Source organism: Pan troglodytes, chromosome 9 (assembly GCF_028858775.2).
Source record: "Pan troglodytes isolate AG18354 chromosome 9, NHGRI_mPanTro3-v2.0_pri, whole genome shotgun sequence".
In the NCBI taxonomy this organism is placed as follows: Eukaryota; Metazoa; Chordata; class Mammalia; order Primates; family Hominidae; genus Pan; species Pan troglodytes.
In genome coordinates, this window is record NC_072407.2 from 49,811,492 (window position 1) to 49,835,609 (window position 24,118).

The 24,118-nt window shown below is 50.6% G+C and overlaps 1 protein-coding gene and 1 long non-coding RNA gene across 3 annotated transcripts; both read left to right on the plus strand.

Annotated features, from left to right (window-relative positions):
* Positions 1 to 2,170: 2,170 nt before the first annotated feature.
* SLC35C1 (solute carrier family 35 member C1) lies at positions 2,171 to 10,857 on the plus strand. 2 transcript variants are annotated; one of them, XM_001160507.7, is made up of 3 exons: positions 2,171 to 2,359; positions 3,649 to 4,175; positions 8,617 to 10,857. In XM_001160507.7, the coding sequence occupies exons 2-3, from the start codon at positions 3,680 to 3,682 to the stop codon at positions 9,174 to 9,176; spliced, it is 1,056 nt and encodes a 351-aa protein (XP_001160507.1). In that variant the 5' UTR covers positions 2,171 to 2,359; positions 3,649 to 3,679; the 3' UTR covers positions 9,177 to 10,857. The 2 variants fall into 2 exon arrangements, with proteins under 2 accessions (XP_001160507.1, XP_009458567.1); XM_009460292.4 differs by lacking the exon at positions 2,171 to 2,359 and having other exon boundaries at positions 2,960 to 4,175.
* Positions 10,858 to 10,885: 28 nt separating this feature from the next.
* LOC134807251 (uncharacterized) lies at positions 10,886 to 23,776 on the plus strand. The gene is made up of 3 exons (XR_010147168.1): positions 10,886 to 11,115; positions 21,833 to 22,114; positions 23,655 to 23,776. It is a non-coding gene; the product is annotated as an uncharacterized LOC134807251 (long non-coding RNA).
* The last annotated feature ends 342 nt before the right edge of the window (positions 23,777 to 24,118 follow it).

A 24,118-nucleotide genomic window follows, 5' to 3' on the forward strand; every position in this document is an offset into this window, starting at 1 on the left:
CCAGCCAAGGCAAGAAAATGAGACTACACCCATAAAGGAACTATTACAGCCCTTCAGCTGCCACGTTGAAGATCTTATGCTCTACCTCACACCAAATTCACACCCTGGATAATCACTCTTGGCAAGACCTAAAATTTCACCCTTTGTGGATGGTTTAAACAATTAACATTCCTTAAAGAGAATTCAAAAGCAAACCGTTTATGCAAGGTACACAATTCCCGGGGGCCTTAGACCCCCTAAGAAACATCCCCACCCCTCCTTTCCCTCATAAGGGATAAAAAGGATTAGAATCCAGGAAACTTGCTGCACTGGCCTGTTAACAACCTTAATCCAAGGGAGTGACACTAATGACAGAATTTCAGGTATGATGTGAGAGATTGGAGACAGGGGTATACTTTGGCCTCCATAGAGAGCCCACACTGTCCCCCACACACGCAGCACTGACTGCCCCTGGGCCTCTCTCAGCGAAGTGCATCTGGCCTATATACAAGATATATCTCTTCCCTCCAGTTCAAGGTGGCAGCAGTCATCAGACAAGTTCCTGCTAATGTGCTAAGGAGAAGGCCCTTCCAGATCACCAGGGCCTCTCAGGGACAAGTTTGCCCTGTGTGTCACTAAATTGTTTGTCATGGTGAACTCTCGGGCATAAGAGAGGAGAGACTGGAACAGATACGAGTTGCTCTTAATGAACCAAAACCCACACCTTCAAAGGAAAATCCCAGAGGTAGACTCTCCAGGTGGGGTTCAGGAGACCAGCTCAGTCCCTCTTGAGTCTTTCTTTCCCCAAAGGGATATTTTAGTTCCAAAAGTGACAAGGTAACCAGATGGTATCCTCCAGGTGGAGAACAGCCCACAACTAGGAAGCAGAGTCTCATTCCTTGAGGAGGAAGAGGGGAGTGCTAGTACCCGGGGCTAGTGGAAGAGGGTAGGGTGTGGGCCCGGCTCGTTCTGGGGCAGCTGTTTACTTCACTGCAGCCTGCAGCCCTCCCATTTCCCTACAGCCCACCCAGGGCTGCGCTCAGCTCCAGTGAAGGTTTGTGCAGTTAGGATCTGAGAGTTTAAGCGTACTATATAGGTTTTACCTTTTTATTCTGGAAATTTGCAAATGTACACAAAAGTAAGGAAACTCTTATAATGGATCCTTGTGTATCTATGCCTAGCTACAACAACTATCAATGGCTTATCTTATTTAATCTATCAACCTTTTAAAAAAAATCTTTTTGAGGTCAGGCACGGTGGCTCACGCTTGTAATCCCAGCACTTTGGGAGGCCGAGGCCAGCGGATCACCTGAGGTCAGGAGTTAGAGAACAGCCTGGCCAACACGGCGAAACCCGGTCTCTACTAAAAATACAAAAAATAACCGGGCGTGGTGGTGGACGCCTGTAATTCCAGCTATTCGGGAGGCTGAGGCAGGAGAATCGCTTGAACCCGGGAGACGGAGGTTGCAGTGAGCTGAAATAGCACCACTGCACTCCAGCCTGGGCGACGGAGCGAGACTCCGTCCCAAAAAGAATAAATAAATAAAAATAAAAAATATTTTTGGTAAGTATTCTTAGTATTTTAAAACAAATCCCAGCCATGACATCATCTTACCCGTTAATTAAATGGCACTAATTAAATGGTGCTTGAAATATTACAAACATCTATGTTCGACCATACCACCTAGAGTTCTGGGGAAGGTTGGGACCCACAGGTCAAGCCTAGCCCCTTAGTTTTACCATGAAGATAACTCAGGCCGTCGGAGAAAGTGGCCTGCCCAACGCAGGTGCTAGAGCGCGAACCAGAGAAGTCGATCCTCCTGGTCTCCCCGGCTGCCTGGTGAGTGGCAGACCACAGGCTAGACTTCCCAGGCCCCGGCCCTGGAAGGGGCGGGGAACCCTCCCCTCACTGCCGGCTGGAAGAATCCGAGCGGTCCCCGCACGCACTTCTGGAAGTGCAAGCCCGGAGCGCGGCGGGCCAGGGATACAGCCAAGTCCCGGGACGTGCCAGCTGCGGTAACTGAAGCCGGGTCCCGGGCAGGCGGGGGTACCAGGGACAGGAGTAGCCTTGGAAAGAGGAGAGGGCCTCCTCCCACGACCGTCGGGATCGCCGCCTCTCTGCCGGCACCCCCGGGCCCCATGCCGCGAACAGGCCGGCGAGGCTGGCAAGGTGCCCGGGCCCGGGGCGGAAAGCAGGAAGTCGATCCCGCGGGCGCGGCCCAGGGTGCGGCGCTGCAGGTGCAGCACGGGGTCGCGGGGCGGGCGCCCAGTGCACCGGAGGAGGTGAGCGCCAGGTCGCCTTCGCGGCCCGGGGACACAGGCAGGGGCGCGGGAGCTGATGCGGCTGGACCGGCCGGGGAAACAGTATTTTCTGGAAGGGGTAAGAGATGCTGCCTTGAGCCTTTGGAATCTCGGATCCGGGCTGCCCAGAGGACCTCGACAGGAGCACAGGGAGGACAAACTGAAGTCCGAGAGAGGCGGCGTGGCCTCCGGCCTCGGGGAGCGCTACCGGGGGTCTCGGGCTTGGGAGAGGGCCTGGGGGCGGTGAAAATGAGGGGAAAGGAGGGGACCACAACATTGTTATGGAAGAGTGAGCTCGGATTGGCAGAGGGACGCAGGGCTGCAACGCGAGTCTCCGGAGGTGGAGGGGTCCAGGCTGATGTATCGCCGCCTGGGTCCTGGGTCGGGGTTCCGGGAAGTGGACCTGCGAGCCAAGCCTAGCCAAGTCGGGGGACGGAGGCTCCGGGGCGGACAGAGCTGAGGGTGGGCAGGCGAGGGTGATGGAGCCCTTCCAGGAAGCAGGGCGAGGCTCAAGCACCCAGAAAAACCTGTGGCTGCCGAGGTCCCCCGCCAGCAGCGGGCAGCGGAGCGCAGGGGCGGGGCTGGGGACTGGCGAACTCCGCCTCTCTGGGGCTGTCGCTTTAAGGGCAAGGCGGGGCGTGCGGGCCCTTTAAGGCCACGTGGGGGCGTGTCAGGAAGTGAGTCCAGGGCCCGCCTCCCGGGGAGTCGGCCTCGGATGTCCGGAGGCTCCTGGGCTGAGCCGGCGACAGATCCCGGGAAGGCAGCGAGACGTGGGCGCCGGCCCAGCCCCCTCCCGCGTCCTTCAGCCCCAAGCCCCGAGCCCCTCTGATTCCGCAGCCCTCCCTCCAGCCGCGCCCGGCCTCCGGCAGCTCCCTGTACGCCTCCCTCCCCCTGCCCGCCCCTCCCTCCCACAGCCGCCCATGCCGCCCTCTCGGCGCCTCTTCCCACTCTGCCACGCGTCCTTTTCCTGCACCTTCGCCCCGCGTACCTACTCCTGCCCCGCCCTGCCATTCCTCTCCCCTCCCTTCTCTCTGCGACCCCTCCCTGTTAGGCCCCAGCCTCTTCTCCCCTCACAGGTCTTCTCTGTCCTGGCCTCACCGCCTTATCCTCTTCCTCTCCCTTGCCCTGTGTCTTGTCTCAGAGCCCCCTCGGGGTGGGAGCAGGTTGTGGAGCAGCACAACTGGGCTCACCCCAAAGCAGAACTTCTCTATCCATGAGGACAATGGGGAGGCCTTTAGGCCAGCCCACATGTGACAATCGAGGGCTGCGGCTTCCTTGCGGAGAGCACAAGTGAGCTCACTGCCCTGGACTCCAGGGAATCAGAGTTCTGGCCGCGGGGTGACCCAGCTCCTCTGCTACCATGAATAGGGCCCCTCTGAAGCGGTCCAGGATCCTGCACATGGCGCTGACCGGGGCCTCAGACCCCTCTGCAGAGGCAGAGGCCAACGGGGAGAAGCCCTTTCTGCTGCGGGCATTGCGGATCGCGCTGGTGGTCTCCCTCTACTGGGTCACCTCCATCTCCATGGTGTTCCTTAATAAGTACCTGCTGGACAGCCCCTCCCTGCGGCTGGACACCCCCATCTTCGTCACCTTCTACCAGTGCCTGGTGACCACGCTGCTGTGCAAAGGCCTCAGCGCTCTGGCCGCCTGCTGCCCTGGTGCCGTGGACTTCCCCAGCTTGCGCCTGGACCTCAGGGTGGCCCGCAGCGTCCTGCCCCTGTCGGTGGTCTTCATCGGCATGATCACCTTCAATAACCTCTGCCTCAAGTACGTCGGTGTGGCCTTCTACAATGTGGGCCGCTCGCTCACCACCGTCTTCAACGTGCTGCTCTCCTACCTGCTGCTCAAGCAGACCACCTCCTTCTATGCCCTGCTCACCTGCGGCATCATCATCGGTGAGTGGCAGCTGGGGCCACGGGGGATAGAGTGGTCATGGGGACTGAAGCCGTGAAGAACAACTCTTCTAGGCATCCTAGGACTTCATCTGTCCCAGCTCCTTTGGTGCAGCAGTCATAGGAGAAAGAGCCTGGGGGCACAGAGAGAGCAAGTAACTTACTAAAGGTCACCCAGCAAGTTAGGAGCCCAGCCGGGGCAAGAACAATAGTAATAATAATAGTAACAACAGCAGCAAAAGCAACTGACATTTGTTGAGTGATTAAAATGTGCCAGGCACATGGATCTTAGCCATATTAACTCAGCTAATCTTCATAACAAGATGGGATTATAATCCACATTTTACAGAGGGAAAAACCAAGGCACAGAGAAGTTAAGTAACTTGTCCAAGATCACCCAGCTAATAAGTGGCAGAGCTGGGATCTGAACTCAAGCAATCTGGCTTCGCAGTTCACATGCCCGACCACTGTACTTTATTGTTTCTCAAGAGCTCAGGTGTCCTGATTTCCCAGCCAGTGCTCTTAGTAGAGGACAATACGTCTTTTAATAAATATACCATCACTCTCTGCCAGCTCAGGATAGCGCCTGAGACAGTAGCAAGCAATATGCTTTGAGAGGCCTCAGCTGTCTTCCTGGACTTGACCCTCAGAAAATAATAATTATTGATGGGGAAATTATGCTAATTATTTCACATATAGCATCTCCTTTGTTCTCCCAGAGATCCCCTGGGTTGTGGCATCACTACCAGCGGTCATTTCTATACAAACAAGGAAACTGAGGCTCAGAGATGTTACATTACTTGCCCACGGCCACACAGCTAGCGAGCAGCCAGGCTGGGATGCAAACCCAGATTGGCCAGACTCCCAGGCCTGTGCTTCTATCCCCTCTGCTCGTCTTGGAGGTTAGAACTGCAGTATTCAATGCAGTAGCCATTGGCCACTTATTTAAATTAGTTAAAATTAAGCAAAATGTTAAACATTCACTTCCTCATTTGCGGATGTTACAACCTGATTTTCTAGCCACATTTCAAGGGCTCAGTAGCCAAATGTGGCTGAGGGCTATGGTATGGGACAGCACAGGTTAGATGGGCCCATATTTTACTGGGCCCCATGCTGCGTTAGAGAGCCTCCAGCATCCCATTCCCTCCGAGTCTTCCCAGGGCTGCGTCATCTAGGAATGGGGTCTTCATTTGAACCTATGCTGGTTTTTCCTGGTGCTATAAAGTTTATCTTATTTGGCCTACATATCATATTCTTTGCTGATGGCTCAGGGTCCCAGGCTAGATGCACCGGTTGGTGGGGGAAGGGACCCATCCCATGCCACCTGTCCTAGAAAATGTTTCCCCTTGTTGAGCAACTGCTGGATCTAGGGCTGCTGGGTCTAAGTCCAAGAGGGGAGAAGGGAGAAGGTCACGGTTAGAGTAGGGGAAGCTGCAAGACCCCCCCTGCCAGAACTCTCCCAGCCTGCTTCCATTTCCCTCTCCAGGGAACAGGTGTACCTCCCCTCCTCCCTGTCCTCCTCAGATGCCCCAGGGCTCTCTACTTCATTCCTGCTGACCCTGCCAGGAATGGCCTCAGGGGTAGAGACTCCTAGTTGGAGAATTTGCTTGCAGGAAGGTGAAGACACTAGGGTAACTGGGCCCAAATCCCAAAGGTAATCCAAGTAACCAGTGGTGAGGTTCTGAGAATGGTGCATTCACCAGCCTGCCTGACTGGGACAGGGGCCAGGGAGGTGGGCGCTCTCTGCCGGCCCAGGACCTGGCCCGCTATCTGCAGTGTTTCCTCTTTCTTCCTCCTTGTGGGGGAAGACGAGTCTCAGGCAACTATTCTAGGCCTCCCCTCCTAGACCCCCATGTCACACAGTACCTTTCAAAGCTCCTTCTGGGCCAGGCACAGTGGCTCATGCCTGTAATCCCAGCACTTTGGGAGGCTGAGGCAGGTGGATCACCTGAGATCAGGAGTTCGAGACCAGCCTGGCCAACATGGTGAAACCCTGTCTCTACTAAAAATACAAAAAATTAGCCGGGCGTGGTGGCATGTGCCTGTAATCCCAGCTACTCGGGAGGCTGAGGCAGGATAATTGCTTGAACCCGGGAGGCAGAAGTTGCATTGAGCCAAGATCGCGCCACTGCATTCCAGCCTGGGCGACAGAGCAAGACACAGTCTCAAAAAATTTCTTTCTGGGCAAGAGTCGCTCTAGAACATTGATGTTGCAGTTGCTTCTGGACTCAGAAGGTAACCACCAGGAGGGCTGGGGGTGCTGTAGCCAAGCAGGTGAGTGGGTGGTACAGCCCTCTGCCCCCCTCACCCTGCCCCCAGCAGGTCTGTGGGTACCCCTTGTGCAAAGGTTCTGTCAAGAAAGAGGAGGGTCGGGCTCTGTGGTTGGGCTGGGCATGGTGGCTCATGCCTGTAATCCCAGCACTTGGGGAGGCCGAGGCGGGCGGATCACCTGAGGTCAAGAGTTCAAGACCAGCTTGGCCAACATGGTGAAGCCCCCTCTCTACTGAAAATTAGCCAGGCATGGTAGCGCATCCCTGTAATCCCAGCTACTCAAGAGGCTGAGGCACGAGAATTGCTTGAATCCAGGAGGCGAAGGTTGCAGTGAGCCAAGATCGCACCACTGTACTCCAGCCAGGGTGACACAGTGAGACTCTGTCTCAAAAAACAAAGAGAAAAAGAGAAGAGTGCTGTGTGTTGAGTGCCTATGATGTAGGAAGTATCCTGTCTCCTTTAATACAACCACCTCCATAACAACTTTCATTCATTCATTCCACGACTAGTAATTGGTGGCTAAACACATGCCAGGCACCATGCCAGGCTTTGGGGATACAAGTTTGGAAAAGGTAACCTCAGCTCCTACACTCCTGGAGGGCATGGTGGTGACAGTTACGCTAGCATAGTAAGGGCTGTGATGGGGCATGCATAAAAGGGGCTGTGGGAGCTCTGGGCAAGGGAGGGGACCCGGGGACAGGGCAGTCTAAGCAGGCCTTCTGGAGGAAGTTTAGAAACTGGGTTTAGAGGAAGAAGTAGGGACAGAACATTCTAGACAGAAGGAAGAGCACGTGCACTTCTTCATGGCTGGGCCACAGCGAGACTCACCAGACACAAGGCTGCCCAGTCAGGCCGACTCCACGTGGTGCAGGTCCTAAGAGCTGTGGTGAGTGAGTGGAATTTATCCTGAAGGCAGTGGAGAGCCACAGAGAGGCTTCACACCAGGGCACAGCCTGGACCGATCTGGACTTCAGGATGATCATATCGGTTGCAAGGTGGAGAGTAGATTGGCTGGAGTGGAGGACAGGGAGGTGACCCAGAGAGCTCAGAGTGGTTAAGTAACTTCTCCCAGGCCACTCAGCTTCTAAATTGCAGAGCCTGATTGGAGGCTAAATCCCTCTGACCCCAAAACTTTCCCCACTGCCCCGTGTTGCCAGATGCTGTGGCAGGAAGTATAACATGCATTGTTCAGCCCCTGCCTTCTGGGAGCATGGGATCTGGCTAAAAAGACCAGACTGTCACCATGGGCAGGGGCCCAGCAGCCCAGAGCAGGCAAGGGGCTTTGCAGGAAAGCGAGGCAGTAAGAGTCCAGGTTCTGGGATTATCAGGAAAGGATTCCCCAGGAGAAGCCAACTTTGACCTTGACAGATGAATAGAATCCCCCAGAAAGAAGGGGGGTGTTTCTGGCACAGGGCATGAACAAGGACACTGAGGCCCAGGGTGAGAAGCAGGGAGACAAGCAGGGAAGCTGGGGCGACCATAGGACAGAGGAAGGGCTGGCAAGGGTGCAGGCACCCCCGCCTGCCACGCCAAGGAGTATAGTCCTGATGGCAGAAGTGGGGAGCCACGGAAGCTCTTTGAGCAGGAGGTGACACAAGATGAGAGTCTCAGAGTCACTGCCCCAAATGACACAAGAGATTCTAACTTAATGCGCCCCATGATGACATCATAGGCTCCCATTCCATGCAAGAAGCAGCCAAGGCTTAGACACTGGAAGTCATTTACGCAGGGTCACCTTAAATCACATTAACCACTAAGTGGCACTCATTCTTCAGAACTCAGTTCAAATGTTATTTTCAGATGCCCCAGGCCAGCACAGTCGCCCACTTACAGGCTCTCACAGCACCTTGTACTACTTTATGGACCTCATTACAATTCTTACAATTGTAATTAAAGAAGTAACTGGGAAGATTTGTTTTAATGTCTTTCTCCTCTGCTAGCAGATAAGCTGCCAGAGGAGGTTTTCTTGCCCTGGGCGGCTCCCATAGTTCATGTGGAGTGCTTTGCCTGCAGTGGAGACTCTGGCTGTGCTTATTGGAGGGAGGCCTGGGGAGGAACGGGGAGGGCCGCAATACTCAGTCTGTGAAATTTGGTGTCTGATCCTCTGTCCTTCTTCCTCCTCGTCCTCATCCCTCTTCCTCGCCCTTCCCCACTCCTCCTCTCCCCACTGCAGGGGGCTTCTGGCTTGGTGTGGACCAGGAGGGGGCAGAAGGCACCCTGTCGTGGCTGGGCACTGTCTTCGGCGTGCTGGCTAGCCTCTGTGTCTCGCTCAACGCCATCTACACCACAAAGGTGCTTCCGGCGGTGGACGGCAGCATCTGGCGCCTGACTTTCTACAACAACGTCAACGCCTGCGTCCTCTTCCTGCCCCTGCTCCTGCTGCTCGGGGAGCTTCAGGCCCTGCGTGACTTTGCCCAGCTGGGCAGTGCCCACTTCTGGGGGATGATGACGCTGGGCGGCCTGTTTGGCTTTGCCATCGGCTACGTGACAGGACTGCAGATCAAGTTCACCAGTCCGCTGACCCACAATGTGTCGGGCACGGCCAAGGCCTGTGCCCAGACAGTGCTGGCCGTGCTCTACTACGAGGAGACCAAGAGCTTCCTCTGGTGGACGAGCAACATGATGGTGCTGGGCGGCTCCTCCGCCTACACCTGGGTCAGGGGCTGGGAGATGAAGAAGAGTCCAGAGGAGCCCAGCCCCAAAGACAGCGAGAAGAGCGCCATGGGGGTGTGAGCACCACAGGCACCCTGGATGGCCCGGCCCTGGGGCCCGTACACAGGCGGGGCCAGCACAGTAGTGAAGGTGGTCTCCTGGATCCCAGAAGTGTGCTGTGGTGTGGACTGGGTGCTACTTATAGACCCAATCAGAATACGGTGGTTGAGAAGGAACCAGTGTTTACAAGTAATATCAGAAAGTTGAAGGAACCAGTGTTTACAAGTAATATCAGAAAGTTGCCAAACCCTTCTCTATCCTCTCGTATTTCTGAGTTTTTGTCCTTCCCGAGGGAGCACCCTAGTGAGAGTTGAACCCCTTCCTTCTGCCTCCAGGGCCTGTCTGCCTCCACATCACTCTGAGGACAGGGACAGGCAACAACCTTGAAGGGACAGCAATGGCAAAGCCACAAAGGCTTCACTGTACTCAGGGGAGATGGCCCTACCACAGCCACCTGGAGAGGGTTGGGAAGCCTTCCATCTGCGGTGGGCAGGCGGCCTCACCCTGGGCCCACAGACCAGCCTTCCTTTGGAGGAAAGTGTGGGCTGGACTGAGGGAGGAAATGAGCGAGTTCCCTCTGACACCAGCAGATCCCCAGGGGCTGCTGGGCAGTGGCCTGGGAATGGGGTGGATTGTGAGAAAGTGCTCACCATCTATACACCCTGTATGTCCAGCTTTTGAACACAAGGGAACCATGCTTCTCTTAGAGGTTAAGCAGGGTCATTAACATCCTCCCCCAGTCCCTAACATCACATTGTCCTGTGTGGCTCCTCTGGCCCTGAGTGGCACCTGTCCCTCTGGTCTCCCAGCACCTGGCCCAGGTAACAGCCTTCTGAAAGCAGAGCCAAGGAGCTGCTTCTCTCTTCTCCCAGTTCTACCTCCCCAGAAGCCTTCCTCCCCAGGTGGGGCTGATGGAGCAGGGGTCCAGACTAAGAGCCTTCCACCCCAGCTGTGTCTGGCGCCCCTAGATCTCTGCAAGGGAGGTGTTATAGCTGGTTCTGAGCCGCTTGCCTTGTGATGGTAAGACACCAACCTTTACATTCTTCCCTGAGGTTGTGGCTGACAGAGCCTGCTTAGCCCCACTGTTAGTCCAGCGAGCTCCTATATCAAAATGCCGTAGGCCGGGTGGCTTACAAACAACAGAAACGTATTGCTCACAGTCCTGGGGGGCTGGGACGTCCAAGATCAAGAGGCCAGCAGATTCGGACTCTGCTGAGGGCTGTTTCCCGATCCATAGATGGTGCCTTCTCGCTGTATCCTCAATGGTAGAAGCACAAACAAGCAAGCTCCTTCCTGCCTCTTTTATAAGGACTCCAACCCCGTTCATGAGGGCTCCGCCCCCATGACCCAATCAGCTCCAAAGGCCCCACCTCCTAATACTGTCACCTTGGGGGTGAGAATTCCAATGTGAATTTGCAGGGGGAGTGGGGGACACACACAAATGTCGGGGCCATACCACCCTTCACCGCACCCTCCTGCGCTCAGGGTGGCTTGCAGTCCCTGGCCCTTCTGGTGGGCATTTGGTATGTCCTTTCTCTTGGGGTGATTTCTGATGTTTTTACTCTATATAGTGAAAGGCTAGGGAGAGCGGGTCTTCTCCCCCCTCCCTCTCCAGTCCCCTCACAATCCCAGATGGGTTCTAATGCAGCTGCTGGAGCCTGATGCCCTGAGTTGTTTGTGATTCAATAAAGAATCCATAAGATCCTGTGTGTGTGGCCTGAGGGAAGAGGCAGCAGGGCTGGAGAGGATTTGTGAACAGGGCCTGGGGGTGGAGGGGAGTTTGGGATCTGTCAGAGGCAGCAGGGCCGAAGAAGGTTTGTGAACAGGGCCCTGGGGTGGAGGGGAGCTGGGGATCTGTCAGGAAGGAGGGCTCATCCCTGCCTTCACCAAGCCCACCCACCAGCAGGCAGCCTTTCTAGGAGCTGGTTCTTTCTAAGGATACCAGGCTCCTTCCTGGAAGGTAGGTGACCAGACTTGAAGTTTCCTATTAGTCGTAATTGCCATTTACTGGATGCTTGTTGGGGGCCATAGGCTGTGCTGAGTGTTGTACATCCACCCTTGTGAAGTTGAGAAGTTGTAAAGTTCATCTTCACAACTCCCCGTGGCCCCTTAGGTGGGAGCCGTCACTGATCTGGTTTTTTTACACATGAGGACACTGAGGCTCAGAGAGGGCCCCAGGAAGGAAGAGGCAGGAGGAGGATTCAGAGTTCTGTGCCTTCAGAGCTTGGTACTTAACTCTACCCCAGCATTCTGAGTCCAATACCCAGCACTTTTTTTTTTTTTTTTTTTTTAACAGAGTCTTGCTGTGTCACTCAGGCTGGAGTGCAATGGCACGGTCTTGGCCCACTGCAACCTCCATCTCCCAGGTTCAAGCGATTCTCCTGTCTCACTCTCCCAATTAGCTGGGATTACAGGTGCCCGCCAACACACCAGGCTAATTTTTCACATTTTTAGTTGAGACGGGGTTTCGCCACGTGGACCAGGCTGGTCTCAAACTCCTGACCTCAGGTGATCCACCCACCTCGGCCTCCCAAAGTGCTGGGATTACAGGAATGAGTCACCATACCCGGCCTACCCAGCACTTTTCTGAGCACCTGTTATATGCCAGGCACTGTGGTAGGTTGTCTTAGTCCACTTATTGTTGCTATAAGGGAATATCTGTGGCTGGGTAATTTATAAATTAAAAAAGACTCATTGGTCGGGCACAGTGGCTCTAGCCTCTAATCCCAGCACTTTGGGAGGCCAAGGCAGAAGGATCACGAGGTTAGGAGTTCGAGACCAGCCTGGCCAACATAGTGAAACCCTGTCTCTATGAAAAATACAAAAATCAGCCAGGCATGGTGGCACGCACCTGTAGTCCCAGCTACTCAGGAGGCTGAGGCAGGAGAATCGCTTGAACCCGGGAGGCGGAGGTTGCAGTGAGCCAAGATCACACCATTGCACTCCAGCCTGGGTGACAAAGTGAGACTCAGCCTCAAAAAAAAAAAGGCTTATTTGGCTGATGATTCTGATGTCGGGAAAAGTTCAAGGTTGGGCATCTGGTGAAGGCCTCAGGCTGCTTTCACTCTGGGAGAGCCAGCTGTGCAGGGATCATATGTTGAGGGGGCGAAGCAAGACAGAGGAAAGGGGAGATGCCCCAGCTCTTTTTTTTTTTTAAGGCAGGGTCTCACTCTGTCACCCAGGCTGGAGTGCAGTGGCACAATCGGCAGTCCTCCCACTTCAGCCTCCAAGTAGCCAGGACTACAGACATGCACACTATGCCCTGGTGGATTTTTTTGTTTGTATTTTTGGTAAAGACAGAGTCTCTTTATGTTGCCCAGGCTGGCTTTGAACTCCTGGTCTCCAGCGATCCTCCTACCTCAGCGTCCCAAAGTGCTGAGATTTCAGCCGTGAGCTACCACACTGGCTGCCAGGCTCTTTTTAACAACTAGTTCTCATGAGACTAATAGAGCAAGAACTCACCACCCACTCAGGGAGGATATTACTATAGATTAAGAATAATCTATATTATAATCTTAATAATTAAGAATTAATCTATATTATAATCTTAATAATAATAAATTTATATTAAGAATATTAACAGGCCGGGCGCGTGGCTGACGCCTGTAATCCCAGCACTTTGGGAGGCCGAGGCGGGTGGATCACGCGGTCAGGAGATCGAGACCATCCTGGCTACCACGGTGAAACCTCGTCTTTACTAAAAATGCAAAAAATTAGCCGAGTGTGGTGGTGGGCGCCTGTGGTCCCAGCTGCTCAGGAAGCTGAGGCAGGAGAATGGCATGAACCCGGGAGGCAGAGCTTGCGGTGAGCCGAGATCGCGCCACTGCACTCCAGCCCGGGTAACAGAGCGAGACTCCATCTCAAAAAAAAAAAAAAAAGAATATTAACAAGTAATTATTAATCTATATTAATATTTAATAATTAATATATTAACATTGTATGATAATATAGTAGTAATAATATATAATAGTTAATATATTAGTAATATATACTAGTATATTAATAATATTAATACATATAGTTAATGTATTCATACTATATTAATGATTATATGATTATTGATATATTGATAATATAGAATTGATACAGTATCAATTATTATAGAATTGATACAGTATCAATTATTATAGAATTGATACAGTATCAATTATTATAGAATTGATACTGTATCAATTATTATAGAATTGATACAGTATCAATTATTATAGAATTGATACAGTATCAATTATTATAGAATTATACAGTATCAATTATTATAGAATTGATACAGTATCAATTATTATAGAATTGATACAGTATCAATTATTATAGAATTGATACAGTATCAATTATTATAGAATTGATACAGTATCAATTATTATAGAATTGATACAGTATCAATTATTATAGAATTGATACTGTATCAATTATTATAGAATTGATACTGTATCAATTATTATAGAATTGATATATTACTAATTCATGAATAATATAGATTATTCATGTGGCGTCTGCCCCCATGACCCTCCCATTAGGCCCCCACCTCCAACATTGAGATCAAATTTCAACATGAGGTTTGGTAATAAACATCCACACTATAGCAGTTGTATTAATATGAAGACCCGGATCTGCTTCCAGGGAATTGCACATAAACATGCATGACAGCCCCATAACAGAAGCCACACTGGACATCTGAACATATTGCCATGAGCAAGCAGAAGGTGGACAGACCAAGTGTGGCGAGTCAGCCAGGTCCTCACAAGGGCCAGGATAGTTGAATAGGCTTACTGAGTGAGCAGAGGCCTCCAAGAGAAGAATTGGAGAAGAACAGGGAGAAGGTTAAGCTCAGGAAATAGCACAAGTGGGAGTGGTGAGAGGTTTGGGGGTTGGAGCTGGAGAGGAAACCAGAAAGGCAGGGTGGGATGTGGGGTGAAGGCCTTGAATGCAGTGGTCAATCAACATGATCGGATTGATGGCTACGCCATTGCCAGGTCCCTAAAACAGAATGGACATGATCATTTCTGCACCCTTTGTACACTCAGAAAATTGGGACTATTTTCTTAATGCTATTTGCACTTTTTTGAGAGAAATCTAAGCTGGGCATGGTGGCTCATGCCTGTAATACCAGCACTTTGGGATGCCCAGGCAGGAGGATTGCTTGAGCCCAGGAGTTCAACACCAGTCTGGGCAACAAAGCAGGACTCTGCTGCTACAAAAAATTTAAAAATTAGCTGGGCATGGTGGTGTCTGCCTGTAGTCCCAGCTACTAGGGAGGCTGAAACAGGAGGATCACTTGAGCCGAGGAGGTGGAGGCTGCAGTTGATTGCATCACTACACCCCAGCCTGGGTGACAGAACAGACCCTGTCTCTAAAAAAAATTAAAAATAAAAAAAAGAGAGAGAAAGATCTAAATTTCAACTTTTTACCAAAAATGCTTAAATGCAGACAAAAGGATGCATGGCTTCGGGCTTCTCAAATATAAACAAATTCATGAGTTAAAGTAGTTGAGAGAGGGCCTAACTCTTAGGACACAGTTGAACAGCCCTCACCCACTGTGCAGGACTCCACACACACACATACAAAGACACACAGTGTAGGTAGATGGGTTTGGATCCACACAGTGCCACAGGCCCCAATTCTCATGCAAATGAAGCCCAGGGATAGCCTGAGCCAGCTGGCCAGCATCCCAGCCAGGTTCCACTGTCAGCACCGCCCCGCAGCTCATCTCTGTGATATTTAAAGGGGCCAAGACCACCTCCAGGAATGATGTTTCTCTGGCAAGAAAGAAGAGTGATACTTCCCCCACCCACCCCTGGCCTGAGCCCAGACTGTCTCCCCTTTTCTCTTGTCCCTTTCAGAAGGCGGGGATGTAGATACTGAGCTGCCCAATTTAAAAAAATAGTGGGCCAAGTACAGTAGCTCACACCTATAATCCCAGCACTTTGGGAGGCCGATGCAGGCAGATCCCTTGAGCTAGGAGTTTGAGACCAGCCTGAACAACAGTGAGACCCCCATCGCTACAAAAAATTAGCTGGGTGTGGTGGCTCCCACCTGTAATCCTAGCTACTTGGGAGGCTGAGGCACGAGAATCGCTTGAGCACGGGAGGCCGAGGTTGCAGTGAGCCGAGATCACACCACTGCACTCCAGCCTGGGTGACAGAGAGACCAAAAAACAGTGAAAGACATGGAGAATTTAGGAACAGTGACCTACCACACGCCTCTCCTGCGTCGCCCTTTCACTTCTGCTTTTGAAGAGCACCTGATCAGGGGTCAGGAGATCTAGTTTCCACTTCTTAGAAGCTACATGGTCTCAGGCAAGTCCCCTAACCTTTCTGGGCCTCACTTTTCCTACCTGAGATATGGGGATAATCCTTGCCCATCCTCCCACATAAAATGATTGTGAATGAAGCATATAGAGTGCTCAGCCTAGTACGGGACTATAGCAAGCTACTGTTACTGTGCACATCAACAAACAGTCTCTTCATTGAGTGCTAACTATGCCCAAGCACTAGGGGAGAAGCAGTGGACAAGACACTAAAAACAAATAAACACTCAAATAAATGCAAAACAAAAAGGCAAAGTGTAGATGATTGGGGGGAACCTTCTCTAGATGGAATATTCACAGGCCTCTCTGAGCATAACATTTAATCTCAGGCCCAAATGGTGGGAGGGAGCCAGCCATAGGAAGAGTGAAGAAAGGGCATTCCAGGCAGAGGTCACAGCTCACGCACAGGCCCTGCAAAAGGAAAAGAGTTGAAGGTGGTCAAGGACCAGAGAGAAGGCCAGGGTGGCAGGAGCAGACTTGAGGAAGCTGATTGGCTGTCTCCACTGGGGTCCAACCTCACAGGGGAGGACAAATCCCAGAAATAGGAAAGGAGGTAGAGATAAATTTGGCAGCTTTCTGACATTCCTTCAAAATGCTGTTTCCTTTTGATTCCACTCACCATGGGGAAGAGTGGAAAGAGAGGTTAGAGGCTTCGGCTCAGGCAGGGCGTACCAAATTGAGCACCACGCAAGGGGTTTAGATTTATTCCCAGTGCCATGGGCAGCCACTGGGAGTGCCATGATTTGATTTATAATTTACGAAGATCTCTCTGGCCCTTGTGAGGCAAATGAATTGACACCAAAGGCAAGGGTGGCAAGGGCACAAGTAGGGTGACCAGTCAAGAGGTTATAGTGTGGCCAGGAGAGAAACAGTGGTGGCTTAGACTAGGGTGGTGGCTGCGGAGATAGAAGAGAACAGCTTTGAGATGCATTTTATTATTTTATTTATGTATTTATTTATTTTTTGAGACTGAGTTTCGCTCTTGTTGCCCAAGCTGGAGTGGCGCAATCTTGGCTCACTGCAACCTCTGCCTCCCGGGTTCAAGTGATTCTCCAGCTCCAACCTCCAAAGTAGCTGGGATTACAGGCATGTGCCACCATGCCCAGCTAATTTTTTTTTTAATAGAGATGAGGTTTCATGATGTTGGCCAGGCTGGTCTTGAACTCCTGACCTCAGGTGATCCGCCCCCCTCGGTCTCCCAGAGTGCTGGGATTACAGGCGTGAGCCACTGCACCCGGCCTGAGCTGCATTTTAGAAGTAAAGCCAAGAGACCTTTCAGAGAGATTGCCTGTGGGGTTGACAGGAAGAAAGAATTCAAGGACAATGCCCAGACTTCTGCCTTACACAACTGGGAATGGAGGTGCCATTTATTGGACAGGGAAGACTAAGCAGTGAGAGACAGGCCTGGGACCAAGAGTTTATTTTTGGACATGTTAAGTTTGAGATGTCCGCAGACTAGGATGGGACATGATCCAGTGGGGACGTCAAGTCTACTCTGAGATGTTAGGACTATGGAGGTCTTTGTGAAGGAGAAAGCACTAAAGAAATGGCCTATTCCACATACTATGGATGCCTGACATATTACCCCAAAATTTGGCAGCTGAAAACAGCCATTTCATTTTGCTCATGATTTGGGGAAGGGCACAGCTGAGTAGTTCTTGCTTCAAGTCATGTGGTTGCAGTCAGAGGTTGGCCTGGGCTGCAGTTGTCTGAAAGCTCAACTGGGCTAAACGTCCAAGACCACGCATCACATGGCTGGCAACTGGATGTCGGCTAGAAGCTTAGCTGGTGCTGTTAACTGGAGCATCGACATATGGCCTTTTCAGTATGGGAGGCTCAGAGTGGTCAGACTTCTTACAAGCTGTTGGCTTCCCCCAGACTGAGTGTCCCAAGAGGAATAGTTAGAAGCTACCTGCACTTTTCTGCCCCAACTTTGGAGTCACATAGTTTCACTTCTGCCCTTCTCTACTGGTTGAAGCAATCAGAAGCCAGCCCAGAATCAAGAATAGAGGACAGAAACCCCACCTCTCATGGGAGGAGGCTCAAAGGATAATGAGGCTATGTATTAAGACCACCACACAGCCTGTTTTAGTCCACTTGAGCCGCTCTAACAAGATACCTTATACTGCCTAATTTATAGACAATAGAAATGTATCGCTCACATTTCTGGAGGCTGGGAAGTCCAAGATCAAGATGCCAGCAGATTCATTGTCTAGTAGGGCTCATTCTCTGCTTCATAGACAGTGTCTTGTTGCTGCATCCTAACATGGCAGAAGAGGCAAACAAGCTGGCTCTGGCCTCTTTTATAAGGGCACTAATCTTATTCATGGGGGCTCCACCCTCATGATTTAATCACCTCCTAAAGTTCCCATCTCTCAATGCTATTGCACTGGGGCTTAGGTTTCAACATATTTATTTTAGGGGAACACAAGCATTCAGACCATAGCATAATCTTTCTATGGTTGTGCATTGATAGCAGCCCCTCTGTAGCTCATGATATGTAGGAAAAACAAATGGGACGTGTCTGTGTTATTTCGTGTAGCTCAGCCAGGAGCCACATTAGATCTGAGGTATAATGAAAGTTTAAGCCCGGTTCTTCACAGAACTCCCAGTGTGCCCTCTCAGTAGTAATAGCTAGAGGTTTATACTGTGCCTTTAAATTTTCCCAGCACTTTCTCACTTAGAGTCATGGACTCTCAGAATCAGAAAGGATCAGGATCATTGAGATTATCCAGCCTAGATATGAGCCTGCCTCCCTTCATGGAATCATCTATGACTTCCATTAAGCTGCCTCTAATCAGGACTTTTTGAATATTAATATTATCATATCTACAAAGCATTAAAATTCATTCTTTCAGTAAATATTTTTTGAGTACTTACCATATGCCAGGCGTACCTCAGAGATTGAGACAGACCACAGTTCCTACATTCTTGGAGGTTAGTGAGAGAAGAAGAACAGTCAACAAAAAGACAAAATATAAACAATACATAGCAAGTGCCACAAAGAAGATAAGGCCTAGTTAAGGACTGACGGTATCGAGGGATGACTTTAGATCAGAGGATCAGAGACCTCTCTGTGTAAAGATGTGAGTAAAGATTGAAATGTGGCAAAGGAGCAGTCAGGAGAAGATCTGGGGTCAGAACGTGCCAGGAAGAGGGATCAGCAGGTGCAAAGGCCCTGGGGTGGGAGTATGGCCAGCGTGAGTAAGGAAAGGCAAGGCCAGGGTGGCCGAGAGATGCTAAGAGATGAGATCAGAGTATGGGAGGTGGGAGTTCCTAAGTCATAGGATAAACTAATTAAATTTATTTTGCCTGCAATAAGAAATCAACTGAAATTAGTCACAGTAGTTCCATGCATACCTGGTCACTTTCCGTTCCTTCCAGCCCCATACATGCATTCTTCATCTCCCATCAAGAGGTGGATTCTGTTGAATCTTTAAGTCAGGGCTGATCGTGTAACTTGCTCTAACCAGTAGAAAACAGAAAAAGTAGGCCGGGCACGGTGGCTCACCCCTGTAATCCCAGCACTTTGGGAGGCCGAGGCAGGTGGATCACAAGGTCAGGAGATTGAGACCATCCTGGCTAACACAGTGAAACCCCGTCTTTACTAAAAATACAAAAATTAGCCAGGCGTGGCTGCATGCGCCTGTAGTCCCAGCTGCTGGGGAGGCTGAGGCAGGAGAACGTCGTGAACCCGGGAGGCAGAGCTTGCAGTGAGCTGAGATCGCGCCACTGCACTCCAGCCTGGGTGACACAGTGAGACTCTGTCTCAAAAAAAAAAAAAGAAAACAGAAAAAGTAATGTGCTGGGGCTTCGGAGGCCAGGCCTTAAGTGGAGTGGGAGCTTGTGCCTCTCCCCTGGCAATCCTGAGACCACCATACTATCAGGAAGCCCAAGCAAGCCGAATGGAGAGGCCACATGGAAGAGAATCGAGGCACCGCAGTCAACAGCCCCTGCTCTCAACCCCACCAGATGAACACAGCTGCACAAGTGCCCCTAGGTCAAACCTGCAGAAGAATCACCCAGTCCACCCACAGATTCTAGAGAAATAGTAAATTGTTGTTTTAATCCTCTAAATTTTGGGATGATTTATTACACAGCAATAAATAACTGATACATTAGCCTAAATAAATAGGGCGGGGGTTGTTTGAAGGAAACTGGGGTTTCTTATGGAATTTCAAGATCAGAAAAGCCAACTGTCAAAAAGAGCAGGAACCAGAATTCTGTAGCCATCAGCAGCAGGAGTTTACAGCCCTCCAGCCAGAGCACCTGTTAATGCGTCCCAGTCTAACGTTCAGATCCGACTCTCCACTTCCTGGGAGGAGGGTGTGATTGGGTCAGACACCCTCACCCCCAAGCAAGGACACATAGGTCACCCAGAGCATTGCTAGGGGGCCCATGGGTGAGCCCCACAGCATGCTGGGACAATAGTCAACACTGCACCCACTACACTGGAATATTCCTCGCAATCGACTCTAATGGGTAAAACTAATGTGGCAAAAAAAGTTTTGATTTTTTTTCTGACTTGATCTTTGTTCATAAAATGCTGTTCATCACTGAACTTGCCCAAGCTCCTTACTTTGCAGCTGAGGAAACTAAGGCACAAAAAAATTAAAGTCTCTGAGGCCACAAAGCAAAGTAGTGGCTGTGCCTAAAGTAGACCATGAGTCTCCTGATCCTAATCACAGACACTTTCTTCCTGCTTAAGGTCATATGCTGATTGGCAAGAGAGCTATTTTTTAAATTAAGCAAACATTTAAATAAACTTTACTGGATGTCAGGCATGGTTGAAAGTGTTTCGCAAATATTAATTCACTTAATCCTCATAACAACCCTATGTGGGTACAATTATTATCTTCCATCTCACAGATAAGAACTGAGGCACAGAGAGGTTAAGTAATTTGTCTGAGGTCACACAGCTAATAAGTACCAGAACTAGAAATCAAACCTAGGCAGTCTGGCTCTCAACTGTAAAACCATGTTGCCTCCCTAGTATAAAATTTATTATTTTCATGTTATCATCATAGTAATCCCATAATGGAAGTAAAGTTGAGATTATCTAAAGGTAAAAAAAAAGACTAGGTCTTAGGGTCTAAAGATCTAGACTCAAACCATGTGCTAGCTGTGTGGGCTTAGCCAACTCACTTAACCTCTCTCTGATTTTTTTCCTCCTCTGAAAGAAAGGAAAGTTGTTCTACTTTAAAGGATAACATAGGCCGGGCACGGTGGCTCACACCTGTAATCCAGCACTTTGGGAGGCCGAGGTGGGCGGATCACAAGGTCAAGAGATTGAGACCATCCTGGCCAACATGCTGAAACCCCATCTCTACTAAAAATACAAAAATTAGCTGGGCACGGTGGCACATGGCTATAGTCCCAGCTACTCGGGAGGCTGAGGCAGGAGAATCCCTTGAACCCGGGAGGCAGAGGTTGCAGTGAGCCGAGATCGCATCACTGCACTCCAGCCTGGCAACAAAACAAGACTTCGTCTCAAAAAAAAAAAAAAAAAGATAACATGGTGGCTTAAGGTGTCAACATATATAAAATTTAATTGCCAGGCCTGACACAATGGCTCACGCCTATAATCCCAACTTTGGGAGACCAAGGTGGGCAGATCACTTGAGGTCAGGAGTTAGACACCAGCCTGGGCAACATGACAAGACCCCATCCCTACAAAAAATACAAAAATTAGCTGTGCCTGGTGGTGCGCGCCTGTAATCCCAGCTACTCAGGAGGCTGAAGCAGGAGAATCACTTGAACCTGGGAGGTGGAGGTTGCCGTGAGCCAAGATCACACCACTGCACTCCAGCCTGGGTGACAGAGCAAGACTCTGTCAAAAAAAAAAAAATTAGTTGCCAGATGAAAAACTGAGGCCCCAAAGGATCAAAGGACTCGCCCAGCGTGAAGAAGGAATTAATGAAATCAACTATAACCTAATAGTAGTAGTAATAGAAATTTTAAAATTCTCTTAAAGTTGCTGCAAAGTGTGACCCCTTCCCCCTTACACTCAAGTTAAAAGGGAATGTTCACAGCCTGTCTCCTCTCTGTGGACAGTGAACCTTATCTATACTCCCCAACTCCACATTCCTCAAAGTTTATTACAGGCCCAGCGAGTTCCTGCACAGCTGCAGGGTCACAAGACTGATAAGTTTAGGTTGAAAGACATGTTTCTCTCAAGATGTAAGAAATGTTGTAATGCTGCCTTTGTTTCTTGCTTCTGTAACTCGCTTCCCGCCTCACGTAGTTCCCCCCTTAAGATGTTTAAAAGTAGGAAAAGCCCTTTGTTCGGGGCTCAGACTTTCTGGACATATGTCCGGCTGGGCCGGTGATCACCTTAATAAACTCTCCTGAATCTTCTTTTCCATCTCTCCAGGCTTTGATTGTCCTGCAACAAGTGCATTGATGATAAAATGGAATGCAGTGCTCAGCCCTCCTGGCCTCCTGCCTGATTCACTTCCGAGTGCACCACATGGGTAGAAGAGCTGCCCCCGCCACATACAGACCTCACCCACAGTGTGATGGGTAGAACCAGGACCAGACCTACCGGGAGCCCTCCTCCCACACACCGTGGCTTCTGTGAAAGGACTAAATTTAGGACCTGAAACCAGCTGAAATGGGGACAGCAGAGCCTGCTGCGCCGCAGCTGCCCATCCAGGTGTGCTGGGAGCGTAGATGGAGTGTGGGTATGGGGAAGGGAGGGGCGATGGCAGGCTGTCACTACACACCCAGTGGGGAATTGATAACATTAGAGCTGGGAACCAGTTTGGAAGTCAGAGCTCAGCCCCCTGCTCTGCTGACAAGACTGAGACTCAGAGGAGCCTCAAGAAGGCTGAGGTCACAGTGCGATGGGGCAGAACCAGGACCAGAGCTACCCAGAGCCCTCCTCCCAGGCCAGTGCCCTTTCCATTGAGTATAATAATACTAATACTTTTTAAAAATTGCTCTGTCAGCCCGGTGCGGTGGCTCATGCCTAGAATCCCAGCACTTTGGGAGGCCGAGGCGGGCAGATCACAAGGTCAGGAGTTTGAGACCAGCCCAGCCAACACAGTGAAACCCCATCTCTACTAAAAATACAAAAAAATTAGCTGGGCATCATGGTGGGTGCCTATAATCCCACCTACTCAGGAGACTGAGGCAGGAGAATCACTTGAACCCAGGAGGTGAAGGTTGCAGTGAACCGAGATCACGCCACTGCACTCCAGCCCAGATAACAGTGTGAGACTCCACCTCAAAAAAAAAAAAAAAAAAAAATTGCTCTGCCACCCAGGCTAGAGTGCAGGGGCACAATCCCAGCTCACTATAACCTTGAACTCCTGAGCTCAAGCAATCCTCCTGCCTCAGCTTCCTGAGTTGCTGGGACTACAGGTGCCAGCTATTATGCCCAGCTAATTTTTTTATCTTTTGAAGAGATGAGATCTTGCTATGTTGCTCAGGCTGGTCTCGAACTCCTGGCCTTAAGCAATCCTTCTATCTCAGCTTCCCAAAGTGCTGGGATTACACAGGTGTGAACCACACCAATTACGGCCATAATTTTTTAAATAATAACTAATATTGTGTTGGGTACTCGCCACATGCCAGCTGCTATTCTAAGAATTTGATATATATTCACATCTGAAACAGGTACTCTTAACATCCCATTCACAAGTAAGGAAACCATGGCACAGAGAGGTTAGCAACATGCCCCAAATCACATAGAAAGGCCTCCCTCTCTGCACACCGAGAGACCGAATATACAAACGGACAATGGCCAAATCGTATATGATAATAGAACTCTTTCCTACAACCTCCATCATGATCAGCCCTGGAAACCAAACCACCACCTCTGCAGCAATTGGCCCAGAAGGATCAGGACTTGGTCAATGATTGCCAGTGACTGCCAGTTTCCTTGTGTCCCCCTGACACCCTCCCCACCAGTACAACCGCCGCATCCAACTCAGGACCAATCAATCACGTAGGATGTCCAGCTTCTAGTTAGCTGCCTCCAGCACCCCCATGCCAGCAGCCTCCAGTGAGGGCACACCTGAAGCCTTCCCTTTTTCTCACTGCAAATCTTTCTCACTCTGCCTGACTTTGAGTCTTTGCCAAATATATGTAGTGGTGGCCAACTCCCTTCCTATGGCTCTGAATAAAAAGCCTCTGTGTGGTCTTACTTGTGTGGTCATTGTTTATTTCTTTTTCTTTTTCTTTTTTTTGAGATGGAATCTCACTCTGACACCCAGGCTGGAGTGCAGTGGTATGATCTCAGCTCACTGTAACCTCCGCCTCCCAGGTTCAAGTAATTCTCCTGCTTCAGCCTCCCAAGTAGCTGGAATTACAGGTATGTACCACCACACCCAGGTAATTTTTTTGTATTTTTAGCAAAGACGGAGTTCCACCATGTTGGCCAGGCTGGTCTCGAACTCCTGACCTCAGGTGATCCACCCACCTCAGTCTCCCAAAGTGCTGGAATTACAGGTGTGAGCCACCGTGCCCCGCCTGGTCATTGTTTATTTCTACACCCTCCACTGCCCATCAGCTTTTTGTCCAGGTACAGGCTGGCTCGGGAGGAAGACAGAATTCATTCTCAGAGGATTTTCAGGCAGGTGGAGGGTGCCTGTGGGCTGGGGGTAAGGCCAGCTGTCATTTCTACCAGGCCAGGGGTCTGGCACCCACACATCTT

Coding starts and splice junctions, on each gene's coding strand:
- SLC35C1 (XM_009460292.4), top strand. CDS start 3,641: ATGAATAGGGCCCCTCTGAAGCGGTCCAGGATCCTGCACATGGCGCTG. Junction 4,176..8,616: donor CACCTGCGGCATCATCATCG/GTGAGTGGCAGC, acceptor TCCCCACTGCAG/GGGGCTTCTGGCTTGGTGTG.